At 39.7% G+C, this 15,571-nt stretch overlaps 1 protein-coding gene across 2 annotated transcripts in view; it reads left to right on the top strand.

The window, feature by feature from the left end:
• Positions 1-15,306, top strand: part of radil2a (Ras association and DIL domains 2a) — a 29,580-nt gene extending 14,274 nt beyond the window's left edge. For both annotated transcript variants that reach the window (XM_023393835.2, XM_023393836.2), the window contains 7 exons: positions 97-269; positions 3,378-3,522; positions 5,445-5,626; positions 5,747-6,125; positions 11,428-11,555; positions 12,896-13,035; positions 13,134-15,306. In XM_023393835.2, coding sequence (XP_023249603.1) covers positions 97-269; positions 3,378-3,522; positions 5,445-5,626; positions 5,747-6,125; positions 11,428-11,555; positions 12,896-13,035; positions 13,134-13,230 — 1,244 coding nt within the window. In that variant the 3' untranslated portion in view covers positions 13,231-15,306. The remainder of the gene's footprint in view (positions 1-96; positions 270-3,377; positions 3,523-5,444; positions 5,627-5,746; positions 6,126-11,427; positions 11,556-12,895; positions 13,036-13,133) is intronic.
• The last annotated feature ends 265 nt before the right edge of the window (positions 15,307-15,571 follow it).

Here is a 15,571-nt window from a genome sequence, read left to right on the forward strand (position 1 = left end):
TCTTATCTAATGTCAGTCGAGCCTTTGGTTGCACATCGATATCATGCAATGCAATTCTCTAATGTAAGACTAATCGAAGACCAATTCATCATTCAGGATCTGTTGCTGGGTTCTACCAGTGGTCCCGAGGTGTTCAGATCCGGGCCAACCTGGACCTGCTGATGGACTGGGTCCAGAGCATCGGACTGGGCGATCTGGCCACTGAGTTCTTCCAGAAGCTTTCAGCTGCTGTCAATCTGCTGGCCACGCCCAAAGAAACCCTCCTCCAGGTCAGAGGACATCCACTTCTCCTTCCCTGTTTGCTTTAGCCACAGGCAGGAGTAGCTTCACAAGTCGAGACATGTTTACACCAGCCTGAATGTTTTCATTGTCTTAAAGGTGTCGCTGCAACATTATTTCATGTTTATTTATTAGGTGCAAAATTTTCCATCTTTGAGAAATCTGAACTTCACTTAACCCCTTCCACAGCAGCAATGTAGCGCCTGCTCTTTTCAGCAGTGTCTTATTGTTGCTAAACAGAGGCTGACTGATAAAGCCATAAAATCTGGCAAGTCTGTGGAAGTATGTTATTAGTTTATGGTTATAATAGCAATGAGTAGCTTCCATAGTGCAGTGCTCACTGTTCAAATATGAGGAAATAACCTTCAGAAAAAGAGTGAGTAAATACAGTAAAATGTTCAAATCATGATGTCATGGTGCTAATGAAGGTCTGACCGTCACTAATAGATATTCAGACCAGAGTATATCCTGTTAGCCAGAGTATGTAAGTAATATATTATCAGCTCAAATCCTATTAATGCTCGACATAAGCCAAGTGGAACCATAGAAACACATTAGAGTAAAGGCATCTTAGAGGTTTTCATACCCTCTGTATGTTCAGCAATTACATCAAACAATACTGTATACCACGAGAACAATAAGTTTATATTGTGTTTAATCTTTGCTGTGCCAATTTGACACTCAATCCCTCCTTTCTTAGTTACCCATTCAAATCTTGTTTACACTTTGCACCACCAGAGGAATCTGAGCTCTCACCTGGCTGGTTATTGAACGCTCAGGTATTCAGAGTCATAAAGAGACACTCACACATAAAACTACTCAGGTATGACGCATGAGGAACAAAGGTTGAACAAACCTCCAAAACAACAAACCTTCTTCCTGATTCACAGGTTTATGGCTGCTGCAAAGATGATGACATGAAAGGTGCTGTGGTGCTGTTTTGTGGTGAAGTAGCTATATACAGCATGCTATAAATAGAAAGAGCCTCTAATATGTACTTTACATTACCTCCAAATCGATCTTTGTATCTTAAATACAGTATATCCCTCAGAATAAGAAATTCAAATCAAAGCTTGTCAATAATGACAAGCAGCTAATTAATGTGACTTCCTGTGAATGTAGCTAATGTTACATAGCAGCCAAAAAACGCACTGTTAACGTTAGCCTTTCTTGGGGAGATGTTTGCTAGGGTTAACCCTCTTCACTTTTCCAACATAGGACTTTTCTTGGTCGTGAGAAGCTGCAGCATTTATTAACTGACACATTCTGTACATTGACTGCCACATTGACAACTTACTGCTAACCTTTTTTTTCAATACCAATTTTATCAAATACATTTTAACAAAAAGAAAATTACAATACACATTTCTGTTTTATTCTTAAGCTCAGTCTCTTTACACACTCAAACATGTTTGTGTAAATAAATAGCCAATCACCAGCATTTTTAGATCTTGCGCCACGCATGCTGCATGCTGATTGGCTCACTGACGCTGAGATTCACTCACTTACCCCTTATGTATTTGAAATGAGATCCTCGATAGAATCAAACCAATTCTGTCGGGCCATAAAAGTATTGTTTGATATCGAGTGCTTATTCATTACAGGCTATTTATTACAATATGTCAAAACTGTTATCTGTTATTGTTATTAACTGTTATTACTTTTAACACATTTGCTATCATCTATCCTTTACTTTTAGTTGACTATTCAAACTTTTAACTTCTCTCTTCGGTTGCTAACTAGTTGTAACTCTACAGTTGGTGTTCATGTATCACTACGTTCTATATTTGGAGGAACTGGGTCAGATATGAGGCTTAGTTTTTACACTCTGAGGTTGACACCTGTTTTCACTGTATGACTCTCAGTCAAGTTACCAGCATGAGACATCTCCGGGGGATTACACAGCACCAGCCCACCCATGACACAGCTGTCGACGTCCGTGTCTCATCTGTTGGTGGGATTGGATGGTTGCTAGGAAGCTGGTGGTTTTATGTATCCCTGCCTTGGCATGAGGTCACTGTGGCTGCAGCGGCAGAGCACACACCCTTGACAGATTTTTAGTTTTCCATCTGGAGTTTTCTGGGCTCTTGAGAACTGAAGTGGCTCACTGGCATAGTTGTAAATTACACCAGAGGGATGTGGTGTGGCTTGTTTTGCCAGCAGTTAAGGAGAACACAACATCTGAGGAGTTATTTTAGGAGAGTACAGCCTCCAAACATCGACACTCAGACATAACAAAAAGAGACATTTAAAGTTTCTGCCGTTTATAAGCAGCATTTAAACTTCACCTTCTGCTGAGCTGAGTGTGGCATGTGTGTTATAAGAAAAGGGCAGGGACTCAACAACATTTAACTTATGGTTTCTATTGTGGCACTGGCTTGTCTGGGCGAAGTCTTACTTCCACCAATTCAGCTGGAAACAGACTGAATGAACTGTGAAATTTTCGTAATGTTTGTCTTTTAATAATCACATGAATGTGGCTGACGAGTGTTTCCTCGTCCTTGAGCTACTTTCCGCAGTCATCAAAAGATCAAATATTGTCTTTCTCAAGTTGCTGCTGTGAGGAAATAGTCACATTTCATGATAAGAACTTCCACAGCAACCTGAGAGGCTGAGGGAAGAAAATGCAAAGTCTACACTTCTCATGATGCACAGAACAAGGACCACGAGTTAAATAGTTCTATTAAATGCAGCACTCACCTTTTATGTGGGGTGCAGAATAAACACAGGATCGGGCTTTGAAGAAAAGCTACCGTATTCACCAGCTTTAGATTCAGACTGAAATATTTTCCCAAGAAGCTTTGTTACCACATCTGGCCCCAGTGGTGACAGGGACAAAGACTATTTACTAGATCATATAATTGGTTTAAAATGCTTTGAATGCAAATGAGAGAGTAGCAATGACTTTCTTCCTTATATGGAAACAAACATGTTGGTTTCTCCCCTGTCATTCTCACAAAGACTATACAGTGCAGTACTTTAGTGGCTCTTTCTGAAAACGAAAACATCAATGGGTCAGTTTTACAATCCCGCATTTTATGTTCATGAAGGGGTTTGGCGTAAGTTTGTGTTTTCTTTGCTGTTTTCTGCCGGTACAGGCGTCCTGGACTTCTCTCAGGACTGAGTTTGCTGCCCTGAACCCAGCCCAGCTTCACCACATGCTGAGGGAATATAACTCTGGTAAAGCCTGTCCCACCGGATGGACCCCATCACCGGATGATGGTGAGGACGCTGTTAGGACAGGTGAGGAACAGACATAGACCAGTTTACAGCTGAAATGAATAGCTGATTAATCGATTTGTTGATTGACAGAAAACCAATTAATAGTTTTATTAATTTTCCAAACAAAAATGCCAATAACTTGGGGGGGAAACTATGGGGATTTGCAGCTTTTCTTTCATCATATATCATAATAATTAAAATTATTTAAAAATGAATTAAAATTTTTTTTATATTCTGCGTTTTGGACTTATGAACAAAACAAGCCATTAAAAGACATCATGTTGGGCTTTGGTAAACTGGGATTGTGACATTTCAGTGAGTGAAGTTTTTCAGAAACCATTCAGAAACCATTGTGTCTCTCTCTCTGGAAAATTCTGACCAGTATCAGCACTGGGGCTACAACTAATGATTGTTTTCCTTATCAATAAAATGCCATTAATTTTCTTGACTGATCTACTGATCTTTTAGTTTAAGAAATATTAAAAAGTTGTCCCAGAATGTCACAATAATAATATCCCAAAGCCTGAAGTAGTGTCTTCAGTGTCTTTAGATTGTTTGATTTATTCAACCAACAAATCCTTTGTTGTCTCTGAGCATCGGTTTAGCCGCTAGTTGTCATTGTAAAAATCATCTTAATGTTGTAACAGTAATAAACCTTGATCCGTGTCTCAAACTTTGCCATGTAGGGTCCTTCATTTGAGGTAATTGGGCTTGGAAAGTCCTTGAAAAGTCCTTGAATTTGATGTGCAAGAAAGTGTGGGAACCATGATTAAAAGTTAAAAAAGAAACCAAAGAGCAAAGGACAAAATCCGTTTAAACTATGGATTATGAAACTACTTTCTTCCCTTTTTCTGTGTGACAGTGTGACATCTGCTGTAACCAGACTCTTCTGTCAGCAGGAATTTGAACAGTCTATTGTGTAGCCTCACATGTTCGAACTTGACTGTCAGCATGCTTGATTGCACACAAGACGTCATGGTAAATAACAGAGAATGTGACAAGTATCATTTGATTAAAAAAGAGAGAAGAAAAAACTCATGATCTAATGTGCTTCTTATTTTACTTTACATTCTCAGCTGTTTCGGACTTTTAAAATAAAGAAAGGAACTAAATCTCTTCTTCTTCTTCTTCAACCTCTTTTCAGTTGGCAAACAACAAAACCAGCCAACATCTGGTAAAGATGACAGCTGTCAGAATCATTACTTCATTTACACCCCCATCCAGTCTCCTCCTATTCTCTGTGGTCACCTATACTATGTTTTAATACAACTGAATTCACAACATATTTTACTAAACTAGTTTGAAATAAATAAATAAAATAAATAACTACATTTTAATCAGCAGTCATTCCCAGGCTGCCGAGAAAATCCTTATGTTCTTATTGCAGCAGCGTCTGACAAAGTCAACATGAAACAGCTGCAGTGTGTGTTCGCTGTGTTGACATTTAAAATGCTAAATCAGGCGACTAAAGGTTGTCTGAACTTAAACGGAGCCCCCCGCCTTCACTGGGGCGGCTTACATTATCAAAACCATACGGATTTTTTACCTTTATAGACTCAGGAGGCTGTTTAGAAAAAGTTCAGTTTTTAAGGGAGAGAAAGTTGTTTCAGTCTGAAGGCAGAGCTGAAACGCAGAGACAAAGATCAGTTTACAAATTTAACCAGCTTAGTTTGGACATGCTGTGACTAGTAAGAGTAATCTAGTCTGTCCCCACAAATCGGCTTCACTTCACCTCTTCGCTTCAGGTTGACTGCACCCTGCTGCGAAAAAATACCAGCGACCGATCCAGCGGCGGTCCTGTACTTTTTATTTACGGCTCTTAATTAGGTGTTAACCCAAATACAGCAGATTTACTTGGGGATTGACTTTCATTAGAAAGCTGTAGTGAAGGTCGGGTCATTTGTGATGGATGATAACGGGCAGGCCTATATCTCATCCTGCAGGCGACATCCTGGAGAGCTTCGACAGCCACCCGCCGCTCATCCTGCCCAGCAGCACGTTTCACCTGGAGCTAGGTAAACCCATCGTGGAGCCGGCGCTGTTTGAACAACTCAGTCATCTGCAGGAGTTCATTCGCCAGCTCCCCTGCAGCGAAACCCAAGCTGGACCGGATGTGGAGGAACAGGTAACAAGCTCTCTGACCCCAGAGCTCAAAAATATAACGAGAAGGCCACAGCAGTCAAGAAACGAGACACTTTGATGTTTCTACATCTGTTATTGATCGACTTTTATTTCCCAAACTCAGGCTCTCAATGGGACAACTACAGACAGCCAGTCTACGACCTCACCCTCTATCAGAGTCTTCCAGGATCCTGCCCATCAGGGGGTCTCTGAACTGGTCACCTGCCTCTCTCCTGAGGCAGACCTGGACTGTACTGCCCCTGCAGAGCCCGCTCAGGTCAGAGGATCTCACGGCGACCTGAGCAGCTGTGAAGCAGTCCTGACCCAGAAGCTAAAGAGCCTGGAGCTGCAGAACGCTCTCCCAGGACAGGTCGACATGGGCTACCACAAGAGCCTGGCACTGGACCCGTCCTGCCTGCTCACGCCACCCAACACCCCCCAGGGTATGGAGCTGGCCGAGCTGGAGGCTGATCTGCAGGAGGGCGCCCGTCAACAAAAGAAAGGTAGCTGAAGGCAGACAAAGGCAGAAGATCCACACAGACCTGAGAGCAGTACATTTAAATTTGATTCTGATGATTGGTAAATTATTTATCATCAAATGTGATCAACTTATTTGAGAGAGGTGTTGATCACAGCTTCTCAAGTGTGAGGATTTGCTGCTTTTCTCTGTCACTCACTACAGAATACACATGCAAATACACAAGGCACAGACAAGTGAAGAAAACACCTTCACCAGTTCTACAACTCATGTGCAGCAGTGTGGAAGAAAATGTATAAAACACAGACCAGCTGAGGAGCACATTCATCAATTTGACAACATATATGCAGCATAAAAAACTGGGTGTAAACAGACACACAACACAACCATATATGGAGATAAAGACAACACAAGCAAATACCAAAACACACTGAAGTTGACTGATCATAAGTGGTGACTTTACGCTGTGTTTTCTTTAGCTGCAGTGAATTGAGCTCTCAGAACCATAGTTTTACACAGTTTCATTGTATTGGACAAAATAACCATGAATAATACTTTTAAAGTATTTTAATCAGGATGCACTTGGGCTGCAACTAATACTGTTTTCATTATTGATCAATCTGTTGATTTTTGGCTGTGCGAGGGAGAGTGGTTGGATGGTTTGTCATATTATTTTGTACAGATATTCTGGTCTTCAAAGGATACATTATAGTCATTTTAAAAATAGATATGGCTTCAAAGATCCTTTAAAGATCCCATCAACTGAAACCTGACAACAGCAGATGATACTTGGGAGAAAGAGTGTGAAACAAAGAGCAAACCACCACACATGATGACAAACCGAAAGCGTCTGAAAAAGCCCATTCATGGCTTTATATGCACACAGCAGGTTTTGATTCACGAAACACGCAGCTCTTGTCACTTCAGCTCAAACCTCCTCCTCTTGTTTCCAACATCTTGGAATGAGGTCACCGGTGCTCATTCCTCCCAAAACCCCATTTCCCTCCTCTGACTGACTGAATCTATTAAGGAAAGTATTTAGTGACTTGACCTTGTGGACCTGCTGCATATTTGTCGCCGGCGATTCCAGGTCCACATAAAGGTGCCCCGACTTAAAAGAGGTGGAGCGCTTCATCTTTTACTGACTGTGGAGGTCAGGAATTTCAAGTGGAAGGCCATGCAGGGTGGGTTCGCTGTGCAGAGGAAGGAGTGTTTCCTCTCCCACCCCTATTGTTTTTGGACGCCTCCGTCATTAGGTCATCTGTAGGAGTCAGAGGGAGTCAGTGTTTGAGTCAACTACTTCAATTTTAAAGTAATATACACACTAAAAATTTAACTGCAGCTTTTGTGCACAATTTTCCATTTTTACATCATTTCTGGACAAACTGGCGGTCAGAGCGTCTGGAGGGGTGTTCCCCCTGACAGCAAGTGTGTGTTTATACAACACTTAAAAAACTGACTGGAAACATCGGAAATGAGAAGAAAAGTTTAAATAATGCTCAAGTTTGACATTTTAGGGACGTCACTGCCGAGAAATGTTCTGTCAGTTTCTGTGGCCATGTACATTTGTTTATTGTTTTTCTATTTTTTTTTCCATTTCCGGTTTTGTCTCTTAGCTTCTGGTTGTTATCGTCGGCTTTAGCAAACACAAATCAAAAGTCACGGTCCTGGGCCACATTTCGTAGGATTTTTTACAATCGTTGTTAGAAGTTGAACAAACATTTCCACTTACATTTTTACAAACTCTCTTAAATTTCTACACGTTTCCCAAAACAGAACTGAGCAAGTTCATTCGCAAGGGCTGTCACTTCTTATTAAAAACTGTGTCATGTGTGGAAGTATTTGGGTTTTAAATGACCAACAAAGTTTGCTGACTTTATGAACAGCGTTGCCTTACTGTACAACGAAACACGTGGAGCAACATCAATTGTACAACCTCGTCTGACTCTTTATACTTTGTGTCACACTCGTCCTCGGGACTTTTGCCAGAGGTTCATAAAAAGACCATTCACTGGTCAAATAGCAAGATGTATAGTTATGCGGCCCGGAGTGTGTTCGAATCAGTTTAAACAAATTACGCGCCAGTTCGAATTTGTTCGAACTTTAGCTCGGTGTACTGTTAACAGCTTGTTAAGGTCGGCTGTCTGTGGTGCCAGCGAAAAAGATAACTACATTCTAAATGAACAACGTATATATAGCTGTCTGTAAAGTGCGCTTTACAGCTAACTGCCTCTAATGATTAACGTTAATGAGAGGATGTCATGTTTTAGCTGCTGCTTGAGACAGAAGCTATCATGAGAGGTAAATAGCTGAAACTTAAATTTTACACAGGTCAAATCAAACATGAAGGATGTGTATGTGAATTCTTCGAGAAATTCATTTTCACCACAGTCTGAGCGGTGTATCAGGAGGGAGGAGCCTCTGCAGTATCTAATGAGCCTGGTTGGTCCAGAAGCTGAGCTCAGATTTGAACCTTCAAAACCACTTTTCGTCACATGTGATTGTATTTGTATGTTAAGAGGTTCAACCTGTGTTAATGTGCTTCCTAACAGACCCCCCAATGTGGTTTTGTGCAGTTACAGAGGGGGTTTAAGCTGAAGGATTTTGTTGATCTTAATCAGATATCTTTACTCTCATTGTCACTTGTTGCTTTGTGTTTTCTCTGTTAATGCTTTTATCAAAAGTAATTTGCTGAAAGGGTTTGAGGATTACGTTGACAAAAAGCCATCTGGCACAATCTCTTCATGTATATCTGTGCTAATAGGCTGTATATTCAGTAGTTTAATACTTTATCAATCTACACATATTATGTAAAGGTGCAATTATTTTGTTCCTCTATTTTATTTCCAGTATTCCCAAGTAGGTTCAAGATGTTTACCCTTCTTAGATAATTTCTCATCAGGATCTGGCGAATGCCTCAACTGCATTAAATTGTCATTTTTAAGATAGTTTAGTTTAGAAAGTTGAAGATTGTCTGAGTTTACAGCTACTGTATAGTTGAAACTAGACAAAATAATTTTGTCTATGAAACTTAAGGAGTAGTGAAAAATGTCTATTATTATTTCGTAGAATCTAAGGTATTTGAGCAACAGAGATTCAATTTACTATAAAGTAAAACCAGAAACAGCAACAAATTCTCATCAAATGTTTGATATTTTTAATTTCAAAGAGCACTGTATGATCAATATCAGTTGATAATCAAAATAGTTGCCAATTAATTTTTTGTGCAACCTATATGTAATGGTTTAATATTTTCTAAAAAATCGAGAAGGCTTAACACTGTAATAAAGGAAATTAAACCACTATAGAATATATCATTTACATTATTATATAATATATATTAGTCATTGATTTTTTTCAGTGTCAGAAAAAAATTTAAATTCTAAGATTTGTACAGGAAATTTGATATTGTTTGTTCTTTGATAAATTCTCATAAGAAACTCAACTCTCTAAACTGCATTAAACTGTCATTTTATATTTATATATAAGTTATATATTACACTATTATAACATATATTATTGTTAGTATTAATAATAGTAATATTAAAGGAAAGCACTTGGTTTATTTCCAATATTCCCCATCAGTCACTGATTTGAGATATTATAAAATAGTCATTTTTAAAATAGTTTTGTACAACTTTACAGTTGTAGTCGAAACCAAATTAATTCTATAAATCCTAATCTGAAATAAAGATAATGTTTTTACCATTGAACTAGTTCAGGGAAGTCCTGGAGTTGTACCCCCTGATGGGAACTCTGTTATATCACACGGGCCGTACCTCGGCCTGCAGTACGTCTACCTCTGTGCTTTTGGCTAACAGCTAATGTTATTTTCAAAGTTTGGTAATCCTTTAATCTGGCCCCAAGAGTTACAGAGAGGTGGTGATGTCAGGAGAGAAAAGAGCAGTGGCCGATCCGTCATGGGAATTTACAGTTGGGTTGGTGCGTGGAATCTTAATCGGGGGTGGCATTGTTCGGGTCAGGTCCTGCGTGGGGGGCAGACAGGCTGCATGTTGGGAAAAGGCGGAGGGAAGTGGGGGTGAGGAGGAGGGGAGCAGGAGCTGCAGGGGTGGGAACAGGTTGTTTGGGAATGTTACTGTCACTGGAAGTCCCTTTTACAGCACAGCAGAATGGTAACGAGTCCAGAGCAGGTCTGGTCTCAGCTCAGTGGGTCATTTATTTCATTTAAACACGGTCTGAAGTTTACTACAGCTGAGCTCATCGTTTGGAGAACAAGGTTATGGACAATATTTAGTGAGCTGTTCTGTCACCACTGATACAATATCTTCAAACGAGACTTAAGATTTCAGACTTTGGACTGTTGGTAGGACGTTTGAACCAGTGTTGTAGTCGAGTCACTAAACCTTGAGTCCGAGTCGAGTCTCAAGTCCCCAGAGTCCAAGTCCTGGACTCGAGTACTACAATGTTGATTTGAAGACATCATCCTGGACTCTGCAATGGGCATTTATTCACTATATATTATAGACTAAACTATCAGTGGATAATTAATAAATATAATGTGCAGATTTAGATTAATAACAATGACATGTATTGTTGGTTGCAGCCCCACTTTTACTAGATTCTAATTCTGTTTAGGAGTTTTGAGAGTTGCTGAATCTCTACAGTTCATGTTTGGTCCATAGAAAAACTGAGTCAGTAACACTTCAGAAGAATGGTCCCAGACGTTGATTTATGTATGGCACTTAATACATATTCTATTTAAAGTCTGATTAGTCAGACATCAGTGTTAAACATATAAAATAAGGACTCAATCATGTCTACACACGTCCTCACACACTGATTAGTCACAGAAGGATATAAAGAAGTAACCAGTTCAACTGAAAACTATGTGTAGAGGTTTTATAAAATAAATGCTAAATTGAACTCTGGGGTCAAACTTAAAAGTTTACTGACAAGTTTGTTTATTCTTGTCATTTGTCATTTCTCTTTTTTATTCTTGTATTTCAAACCAGAATTCTGTGTTAAAGAATCACACTGACCTGAGAACATCTGATTGTGTCCAGGGTGGATTCATTAAGTTGTGAACTTTTGCTTGTTGTGTAGGGCTATCATTTATTTTCACTATAATTTCATCCACAATTACACAGTGTATGACTATTACTTTCTGTAATAAAACATCTATGCGCAAAAATCTTCTTAGGTCAGGGACCCTGAGACAAAATCTAATCAAATGGAGGTCTATAGTCTAATTTGTGTATAAGTAATAAGTGTAATAAGTGATTCTGCTGTTTGCTTCCTCTGTACTTACATTATATTTAACACCACTTTGTTTTGACTCGACCGCGTGTCTCTCTGTGTTTGTGTAGCCAGTGGATGTGCTGAGAGGAAAACAGAAAATGTGGAGGAAGAAGAAGAAGGAGGGAAAGAGGAGGTGTTCACGGTGGAGCTTCACAGAGGACCTCATGGTCTGGGGCTGGCGCTCGTAGATGGAACGGTACGACGTCTTCTACTTGATATTATCCATCGTCCACCTGCTCCGTCCTCTTACTTACGTCACAGTTATTTAATCACAAGTAATCACAGTGGAATTTCGCAGAGTTTCAGTTGTGGTTTACAATGAATTTGCTCTTATGGTTTAACACAATTTAATCCGATCACGTAACCAAGAAAAACCTTGTGTAGCTCAGATCTCATGCAACAGACTAATCAGATCTGACTTTAAACTGCAGGGATTTTAAATGAACAGACTGAAACTACAGAACACATTTAACCACACTGTAGTGTATGTTCCTACATCCCAGTGTCATGGACAAGAGCCAGTATGGTACAGTGATACAGTGGGAGGGCAACTCATTAATTATGTTTAACAAACTCTTAGTGAGACTGTTCATAGCTATAGAAATAATGCTTCCATAGAGCTGAGACATTTAGATGATTGACAGGAAATTTATTGGCAACTATTTTGATATTTAATTCATCGTAAAGTTGACAAAATTTCACTTTCCAGCCACTCGAAGGTAAATATAATTAATAATATTAATATATTTTCTTAGATTGCTTTGATAGTAAACTGATTCTTTTGAGTTTTAATGTGTTAGATGGACAAAAAAAGTAATGTGAGGAAATGTAACAGACGTATGGGCTCAAATTAGAGTAAAAAAAGATTTCATGATTGTAAAGTAATGTCCATAAATAATTCCAGAGTTTGTAGTTGTAATTCAAACTGTAAAATAAATCAAATCAATTTCTGCCGAACAAAAACGATGGCAACATTTAGAAACACATTTGCAGTCGCACAGCATTACATTTCCATACAGTTTGAACCGAGATACATGACTTCATCTTTTTAAACAGAGGAGAGTGAGCAATAGACCACGTCTCACAGCGCTATCGCTGCACAGCATTCGCCTGGAAAAATATGCAACCCCCCCAGTTTGTGTGAGGTGTCTCTTCAGGGTTGTGGTTTTCTTCCCAGTGGTTCTGTAGCCGCAGAGCTTCTCCCCTGATAATAACTTACAACACACTCACATTTTCTCTCGGTGACATTATATTTGAAGTGGGTCCAGATATCAACCCGTTTCGTTGCCCTCATCCTGGAGGATCTTCTCTAGCTCTGTCTGTCACAGTTTGGTTTGGTAGTCTGCCTACTGCTGAAACAAATGCCACTCTCTTCTGATTGGCTGACTGTTTTCTGAGTGATCCAAGCACTGACGAATATATTTAGCTATTAACGAAATTAACACTAACAGCTCAAAAGGAAATATCAGCACACGCTCTGCCTCCACAGATGATGATGATGATCTTTTTCATTTTCCCTGTTTTGTCTTCAAATAGAAAACCCCACTGAGAATGAGCGGGATTTACGTGAAGTCAGTGGTTCCCGACTCTCCTGCTGCTCAGTGTCAGAAACTGAGAACAGGCGATCGCATCCTGGCAGTTAACGGCATCAGCTTGGTTGGAATGGAGTATAACGTGTAAGTATTAAAATAAACTACATTATATGATATTATATTATATTATATTATATTATATTATCTGCTGTGTGTTTACCACTTTTTGTTTTTCATTTCAGTGGTAGAGAACTGATTCGAACATCAGGAGACTCGCTCAGGCTGCTCGTCGCCAAGATCGACTCAAAAACAAGCAGCAAGGGCTCGACTAAATGCTGAAAGAAAAAACACTGACGATCAAGTGCAACCAGGAATACTGGATGACGTGAGCTTCATCCTTCCTGCTGCATCCAAAGTCAGTGTTTCTCACAGGATGGATTCCATGACCAAAGGAAAACACTCTCCCTGCTTTTTATCTCATTCTCACTGTGAGATAGAGCTGTGTGTGTGTGTGTGTGTGTGTGTGTGTGTGTGTGTGTGTGTGTGTGTGTGTGTGTGTGTGTGTAAAAAGCATCGAGACAATCAACCAAAGCAGCAGGACTGACTCGTTTCGCTCACACCAAACAGACTGTGGGCATTTTGGTGGCAGATGGATGGTGAAGACAAGTTTTTTTAAAAGCTCATTTTGCTGTCCCAGCTTCTTTCTGGCCTATAAACAAACTGTCGGGCTGCGCTCCACTCTCATAAACCAGTGAAGGTTTGGTGGTGAAGAAAATAGCTGCTGCTGTCTGTGGCTCTATTTCACTCTGAGAACAAAGTATTCTGTCTGAAGAGCTGCTGCAGGATCATTTGTGTCTGGGACTGACTGGATTTATTTTGAAATTCATTTTTAAATTATGGCTTTAAGGGCTATTTTGAAAACTGTGAAAACTCCATCTTACCGATTCATTTAGTCTGTGAGCCCCATTCAGACAGGATTAACATTACAGCGGGGGTGGGACGAAATATTCACTGTTTAATTAACTGATCGTTCAGTATGGGTTTTGAACCATCAGGAAATTACAGGAGATGGTCTGTAATAGCAACAACAAAAGAGGAAGACAAAGCCTCGCCAGGGGGGTGCAAGAGAGTTTAAGGGGAGACGTGTGGCAGATACCCCCCTGGAGAAATAAATCCAGTCCGAATGGGGTTTTATTGACTCAAAAAATGTGATTTTGTTTGCAGAAGTACAGAAGAATTTGTCACTGGGCTTCAGGGTGACATGGTTTCATCTCTTTCCAATAGAAATATACTGGAATAATAATAGCATTAATATACTTTTACAAGAAAAAAACTGAATTATTACACTGTAATGGGAGATTTTATTCTTGTTTTCAGGAAGAAAAACTGAGGCTGGATGTAAGTCAGTATGATTGTCTTTACTTTGTTGCAGTTGGAGATTTTCATTGTGGCCTTTAGAGCATTGTTGTAAAAATGCCATCTCTCTATTGGATGAATCACTGTATGTGAAAAGTGTTACAACAGCAGGTTAAACCTTAAACTCTTTGTGATTCTTCATGCTTTTAAAGTGAAAGTGAAATGATTGCATCCTTAAATTTAAAGAGGCTGTAATCGGTATTTTTATTGTAACAACTGTAATGTGAAAGAGGTCACTCATGGTGAAGAAACTATAGAGAATTATCAGGTGAATCTGCAGCTGCCCTCGGCTTCATGAAGCTTTAGAGTGAGTTTCAGTTCATTTTTTAACTGTCCGGCCCCACAACCCTTAGTGTTTTGGTTCACTCTTACCGCTCTCATAGTGTTGTTTTCTGTAAGAAACAGATGTAAAAAAAAAAAAACACTGTTTACCACCTGCTCAGCAAAAAGACAATTAGATATCTCCCTCCAGAGCTGGTGGACGCCAAACACAGAGCTAAAAGAGAGAGAATACTGGACAAACATGACTCCGCATGAATGATGTTGCTCTGTACCTGCTGCATGTGTAAATATTCAAAGGTTAAGGTTAAGAGGTGGTGATATGTCAGTGTTGTGTTCACTGAGAAACAGCTGGACAATAACGCCAAAAATATTCTTCCATAGCAAATGAAGGGTCACAAGTTTGTATCTTAGTCTCTGGAAAGTTAAAGTTTCAGAGATGAAAGAGATTCTTCATAGAGGGGGTTGCACCCTGGGAAAATGGGACGGTCCGTCATAATGTTGAGATCTTTCAGTAGAGACATTTACACTCATCTACACACACATATGTACATTAGTTATATTGATACTATTCCTTTATATTTCCTTTTTATCCCAAATGTAAACAGTGTTAAAGTAAAGTTCAAGTATATTGAAACACAAAAAGTATTCAATTTTTTAATATTTATATTGTGCAGTATTTTTGAACCTAATGAATAAAAACTATTTTCACTTTGAAAACTGTCGTTTTTGTTGTTTTGTCCTGAGGCGTAAATCTTCTCCTGCTCTGTGTGTTTGTTCACAAATGAAGCAGCTGCTGTTGCAGTGAATTATATCTGCAGCTGGGATCTAAAAGCCGGTCTGGGTGGAGCAGCAGAGAAGCTGCTGGGTGTGTCGGCTGCATGGCACGCTTTAGCAGCCGCCACCAGCCACTGTTTATAGCTGCTCTGTGGTTTCCACCAGCCAAGCACTTTCCACTGACTCCAACACAGCACAGTTCAGCCTC

Source organism: Seriola lalandi, unplaced genomic scaffold (assembly GCF_002814215.2).
Source record: "Seriola lalandi dorsalis isolate HSWRI2012SDOR001 ecotype SW California unplaced genomic scaffold, Sedor1 jcf7180002054944, whole genome shotgun sequence".
NCBI classification, from domain to species: domain Eukaryota; kingdom Metazoa; phylum Chordata; class Actinopteri; order Carangiformes; family Carangidae; genus Seriola; species Seriola lalandi.